Source organism: Neoarthrinium moseri (assembly GCF_022829205.1).
Source record: "Neoarthrinium moseri strain CBS 164.80 chromosome Unknown scaffold36_Wmoseri_CBS_16480, whole genome shotgun sequence".
NCBI classification, from domain to species: domain Eukaryota; kingdom Fungi; phylum Ascomycota; class Sordariomycetes; order Amphisphaeriales; family Apiosporaceae; genus Neoarthrinium; species Neoarthrinium moseri.
In genome coordinates this window covers 1,352-8,142 of record NW_026055150.1, presented here as the reverse complement: position 1 = coordinate 8,142, position 6,791 = coordinate 1,352, and the positions used below count along the sequence as shown (strand labels likewise).

General features: G+C 47.4%; 1 protein-coding gene across 1 annotated transcript; it reads left to right on the top strand.

Moving 5' to 3' along the window:
* Nucleotides 1–2,546: 2,546 nt before the first annotated feature.
* On the top strand, nt 2,547–2,834 carry JN550_008483 (uncharacterized protein; the record flags this gene model as incomplete). Its single annotated transcript, XM_049320449.1, has 1 exon — nt 2,547–2,834. The coding sequence occupies one exon, from the start codon at nt 2,547–2,549 to the stop codon at nt 2,832–2,834; it is 288 nt and encodes a 95-aa protein (XP_049169415.1).
* Nucleotides 2,835–6,791: the final 3,957 nt, after the last annotated feature.

Sequence of the window (6,791 nt, the reverse complement as noted above, 5' to 3'; positions counted from 1 at the left end):
ATTCCTGCCTCCAGAACACCATCCGGCCCTGGCCAATCGCACTTGAACTGCATCTTGGTACAGCCACCACACACTGGGTGTTGCTCATCGCACTTTATTTTGCGAATCCGGCATGATGCACAACCTAGTCATAATGGCATGGTAAGTAGATGGAATAACGTGGGCACCACAGTAAAACTTGCCATGTTTCGATCTTGACCCACGGCCTTTCCTGAACATCTTTAGTCAATCGAGAGTACCACCAAGACGTTATCACTAGAACATTGGAATTAAGTGTTCTCGAGTGTCTTGAATTCAGTGAAGAATGTTGATAGATCGCCGGTTATCCACACGGAGATCACATTTCACAGAGATGACGTGACTCGTGACAAACATACCAAACAGGCAGCAAAATGCTTGCTTACATGTGCTATCCGTCAAGTGGAGCCAACAGCGTGGGAACGCCTGTCAAGCCTCGGTAAGCTGACAAGACTTCACAAGGTATTGAGCTCAATATCCGTTGGGAAATTGGGTCTCCAGTGGAGCCTATGTCAGAGCGAACCCTGATTTGTCACGTCGGGTACGCTAAAAACCACAACCACGAACGACTGCCATAGTTGATCCGCTGGCGGCGTTCAGAGAACCTCAATATCTGCAATCAGCAATATTAAACGCAGGAGTGGAGTATGGCCTTCCATTTTAGAGATCGACTGCGAAGTATAAGTATGATGCCAGCCCTCACTTCCTCGATCCCAATTCATGAAGCCCTGACCCGTTCTTAAACTCAATCGGCCCAGCCAACCGGAATCATTTACCATCATCAAAGGACGAACCAAACCTTTCTCTGTTCTCATAAATTTGAAATAATGCATATCGCTATGGTAGTTCTGGGTGCCCTCACCACTCTCATCGTGGCCTCACCTGGCAGTCCTAAGACTTCGAGTCAGCTTCTGGCTCGTGCCGAACTCTGCCATTGTGCTCTGAGTCAGAGCTGCGGTTGTCCTAAGGGACAGTGGTGTGTCTGCAGCGCCACTGAGCCGGGTGGTGCACCCTGCACAGACCAGAAATCCTGCGGTTGTCCCACCAACCTTTGGGGAAACTGTCAGGTCCGTGATGTCCCACTAGGGGATGTAGGCCACTATCTCTTTGCTTACATGGTGACAGGTTCTCTAAAGCATCAGAAATCTACTGGAGCCGGCACTTCCGCTATAACGCTGGGCACGATTTAGATCAGAACAAGACAGTATTCTGGGAATAAAAGGGATTGCTTTTCGCATACACAAATTATTTAACGGCTATTCGTCTTGCTATTCTATATGGTGCAATTGTATAAGGAATCCATCTTCAGGAAGCCGTTCCAAATACGGGGGAAAGCAGTAACGCTTTCCACTATGCACAAAATCTATCTTGAGGTTCGTGAACTAATGACCTAGAACTCATACCATGGGTAGTTTATAGATCTATTTTATGTAGTCATTTTGCTATCATGCCATACTGCAATCACAAAAGGCCGAGAATGTATTAGGCGGAAGGTGAGAAGGCAATTGATTATGGTTGTTGCCATCGTTGCATTTTGAATGCGGGTAACCTCCTTTCAGGGCAATATAGACCTTAGATCCATACATCGTCGGCTTATAAAAGTATCAGTGTTTATCTATATCTAATAACGCTCACTTCTCTATCCTCCATATTGGCTCTCCTGGACTCCAAGTCAGCCTACGTCACTTGATTTGCTTCATGCATAGAGCATATTCGTGTAAGTAAATCGTTACCCTCCATAAACCTTATCTGCCTTCCATTCTACCTGTTCAGGAATTGGCCGCCTAAGTTTTCCTTTGACAGCAATCGATGTCCCCGTGGTTTGTGGCAGAAGAATGCGTGCTCTGGGCCCCTCCTCTTCATATAAATTGTTGAGTCTATATTCTAATCGCACATGATAACGACCGAGGTAAGTGTCGCCTCTTCGCCATAGCATATGCTTTGCCTATCAACAATTTGCAGGGCGTTGATTCCTGTTCTTGCTGAGATGACAACGTAGTTTTCCTGCTCTCTACGTACATCAAGACATTAGCGAACATATGGGATTTCTGCTCTCACGCCAAAAACCAATTTCGAATGCATTATGCGGTAAAGATCCCTGTGGAAAAACTCCGGTCTCTGCACTGAACCAGCTTCTGGAGGATTCATTTAGGCTCCGCCATAATGGTCCGTTCGGCGATTAGCAGCTGACAGTATTCTCGTATTTCAGAGATCGTCGTCATTCTTGTGTCCTTCTGAGGCCTAGGGCGATGTAGCTGACAAGCCACTCATCAATGTTTCAGTGAGTCCACTCCTATTATTGGGCAGGTTTAGTAGAATCCTAAGCCCTGTTCCATCCTACACGGCAATTGCCGTTCGAAAGCTAGTCCACTTAGGCGTGTAGGATTCGCAGCTGAGTTCAGCCACGCTGCTGATGGTGAGACATGAGTGGAATGGTAGTAGTATAAATGAATGCCAAGACGCTGCCGTTCCCCGCCAAGAACGAAGACAAAGATTATACACACTTCGAAGACACCTCGATTTTCAAAATGAAAGCTTCTGTTCTCACCTCTCTGGCTATCCTGTCTGGTGGTCTTGTCGAGGCAGCTTCGCATTGCACCTCGACCACGACCATCACGTCGACGCCGCGAGTCCATTGCGACATTGCCTGCATCAAGCCCACAAGCACCTGCAAGAAGGGAGAGCCAACCGGGCCCCCTGCCACCGTTACCATCACTTCAGGCTGCACCGTATCTGTGATCGGGAAAGGGTGTGTTGGCTGTGCTAGTTGTGTATCTCCTATCCACACTCCGTATCCAGTCAAGACGGTGTATTAAGGGAGGTGGAACCATGTGGGTTGAGCGTGGTCATGATGAAGTGCGTGAACGACTTCAGAAAAGGAAAGATTGATTGGAAGGCAATGGCTACGGACTTTCGGTATTCTCTAAGTACCAGTTTTCATTGAGACTTTGATAAACTCCACAACCGTTTACCGTGACAAGTGACGACTTTTCATCAAGAATCAAAGTAACCTTGATTTTATTGATTGAATGATTGGATTTCTCGGTTTTGTTTATCTTTGGAGCAAAGAGGATCAGATATTGGCCTATTCCACATGTTGAGCAACGGGTTCGAGTTCTCCGGCCGCTCAATAATCCCAGCGAGTGTAATTTCAAAATATCGCATTTTGATAGCCTTGGACGAATGATGGAAATCATTGAGACTTCGGAGGCCGTGAGTAATACCATCGAAGACGTATCCTGGTCTTCCGATCGAACTCTCACGGGCATGTGATCTCATTTCTGATATGTGCGTTAGCTCCGGCCTAAGGCAGGGTAGATTTCCCTATGAAGGAACCTGCTCCTCACCTCTTAAGCGCTGCAATATCGTATTTTTGCACCCTTCCACTCATTCCATTTGCATTGACCCATAGTCTCTATCCTGTATTGTTTTTCTACTTGTGGTCATTAGGGCTAAAATCACCTGATCAATAGACCATATGGCTGTTGATAGCCAGGCACCTCAAATAGCAAAAAGGACCTTGATCCGCAACAAAGTGTAATCTTGATTTTATGCGATAATCAACCACCAAAACTTGAGCCGCTTTTCCTTGCATTTCTTCACAAGTTTATAACTTCACAAATAGAATTGCGACCTTTATTCGGCCTTGTATTGTATTTAAAATGTTTGAATCGAAATCTTACGATTTCCTTTCTACCTCTTGGTTAGTGCTCGTTGTGAACAGTGATATGTGGTCTACCACTTTTTACGGAACAGGTTGCATTCCATGCTGTGTGTTCTTAGGTAGATAGACTATTTAGAAGGCGATTTCAGCCCGACCTAGGAAGCAAACGGTCGCAGTGCCTTTATGTGGTGTTGCTCAGGATTGGATGCAACCAGCGCCGCACGGGGTTAGGGTGATCAACCTCAAAAGTCGTAAGCAGATGATTTATTAAGAGAACGTGGCTGCCCATCGGACCTATGACCTCGATCTAGGATGAAGATCTTGCACATCAGGGTTTTCTATAGAGGACCAAGCGGTGATTTTCTGCGGAACTTCGCAACAGTCTGCCATTCTAAACCAATATGACAGACATCTTCTCAGCTTGTGGCTGGTCAATACATCTGTTAGTTCCAAGATTCCACAAGCTTGTGAGCGCGCGCAGTGACCTACACTGCAATTGGTAGGTCTCTTCGGGCTACTAGCACGCAGTTTAACTTATTATCGATAATTCATCCGCTAGTTCGGCAGATCGTCGCAGACTATGCCCTTACGAGTTATGATGTAGTTGTGACTTATGCACCGAATGTTGGCACTTTTCAATTCCATATACGGGATGGCATACGTTCACCAGGTGGGCATTTTCCTACTGCCGAAAGTCCTCTTTACTGGCTTCATGTAGTGTTCCGCTGTGTACCACATGTGGTACTTAGTCTTGGGCCACCGTAGGCGCCGTTTATGGAAGTGGCGCTACAAGATCAGGCTTTGAATTTTCCCTGGCGAGAAACGTTGCGGGTGTCAACAAAAGATCCACTCGTCGCGCGACTAATTCATGTTAAAATAGCTTAATCGGTTCGGAAACAAGACGGGGCAGATCAGGAAAAGACAGTGATCCAGCCCCAATCAGCGAAGAAATGGATTGACGTTTTCTGAAACAGAGGTTCTACTACTATAGACAAAATAGTAACATCGTCTTCGCCTTGCGCATCGGTGAAGTTCTTCACTTGCGGTACCAATGGAGAAGTCGGCCATCTCTTTGGTTACCAGTCCTGTTCGCATAAACCCCAGCACAGATAGCCTTGCGATAGCCACCCTACAGAAGTATTTTCATAGCGAGTAAAATAGAGCTTCCAACATTGCAGAGTAGGTGGATGCCTCCTGCACATGACCAGCCGGTGTCAAGGCTGCATGCAGGAGGTGATGAGCATGACCATGTTCGCTGCACTAGCAAAACAATGCCGCAGACACAGATTTAGTAGACATCAAGTTGGCCGGGCCCGTGTGGCGTTCTTTCTATGCCATATGTACCTCAACTTTCATAAGCTACTGTTCGAAGCGAGGACCTGAAGAGTTAGGTGGCTTTATTAGCGTTGCCAACTTCATGAAACCAATCGTCCTGATGCTTGATAGATACTTGGAGCAATGGAGAAATGCGACAAACCTGCTCCTCTACGAGCCTACTGCACTGCCCATCTTGTGTTCCGCTAGTAGCATCAAGTTCTTGCAGTGTTGAGTTCACGGCGAATCCCAACGTACCGCGTGAGAAGGCTTGTGTGCTCTCCCGCTAGACGGAGATGATCGTCCGGGTTGGAATCTGACTTGGCAGGATCAGCATTTCCACCTTACCGGTCTATCTACAACCTGTGATTACTGCACTCGTCTTGCCGAATACTAGGCTCAACCGGTTTTGGTCCAATTGTCGCCGTGGCTAGGGTCTCTTGTACAATGGAGCTAGAGCCGCTCGGACGAGAGGGAAAAAAGGGGGTCTGAGCCCTGGGCCCGTTCCCATTCATCCAATGTCGTCTTAGCTCGGTTCGTCGGGTGTATGGTTCGGCGGATCGCGTGCGTTCTTGGCTGTTCGAAACTAACGCGTTTTCCTGAATGAGATTTCTGTTTCGTGGTTCAGTGTCTCCTTGGGAGTGTTTGAAGAGCGAAGTACATCGCACACCTCGAGGCAATCTTGTCGCTAAGGGTTATGTGCCCCAATACCTCCGTCATACGGGTTAGATGTGCCCGTCCGTAGATAATTGCAGCAACTATGAAACTATACGTTTGTGGCTATGGCGGGATTGGTGCAAAAATGGGGTGCCACGATGGAACAGGATCTACAAGTCTTGCGTGTTCCAGTGGCTGGCCAAGAGTTGGCTTTCGGTGGCGAGCGGTCACCGTCGAATTGCTGAACGGCTGCATACCCAGGTAGGCAGGAAAGCCACTCAATCCTTTCCAACAGTTTGGCACGCGGCCCTGCGCCCCGACACTCTTCACTAGCTGCGCATCAAGGCCCTGCGTCGTTACTCGTCGTCGTCAGCCCCCGGTTTAGACTGAGCCTCCTTATCATAGACTACCTTGCGGTTTCACATCTGGCAGAGGACTTGTTAGCGTACTGTACAACGCCGGGTTTAATTCCTATACTGTACAAGAGCTACTTCTCTTCTTTGGTACACCGAACAAACACCTGCCCTTCTTTCTTCCCAGGCCCTGGCAGGTATCCGGGCGAAAGAAATGTGAATCCCGCGCAACTTTAATATCTGACAATGCCACTCATTTCTTCTTGACCCATGATAAACCTGATCTGCCTCTAATTAATAGAACAGATGTGCTCAAGGGTTTCCTTGCCACCACTTCTTAAAGCGAGAATATGTCGAGCACCGATCAAGCACAACAAGATGGCTTGATTGCGACAACCGCAGTCCTGACTTCATTGTCAAGTAAGCAATTATTTACTCTTGTCCATCATTCGGTACGTGCTCATCGATTGTGCTAGCTATGCTCGTTGTCGTACGATGCGGCGTGCGGTTCGGAATCTTACGGAAACCCGGATGGGATGATACAACGATCATACTGGGAACGGTATGGACTGCTAAGCATCGTTCGAACTTTCAGCGTTCTAAACAAACCGGAAGGTTTTGAATATAGGATACCTCGCCATACTTCTCCTCGCACGGTCCAATAAGATAGGTTACCCTATGCAAATGTTGACCGTCGGGAATATGGTGACGCTTTTAAAGGTAATGAATCACAAAAAGCTTGTCGTTTTCATGAGCACTAAGTTTCTAGTCAATCGTCGCGATAG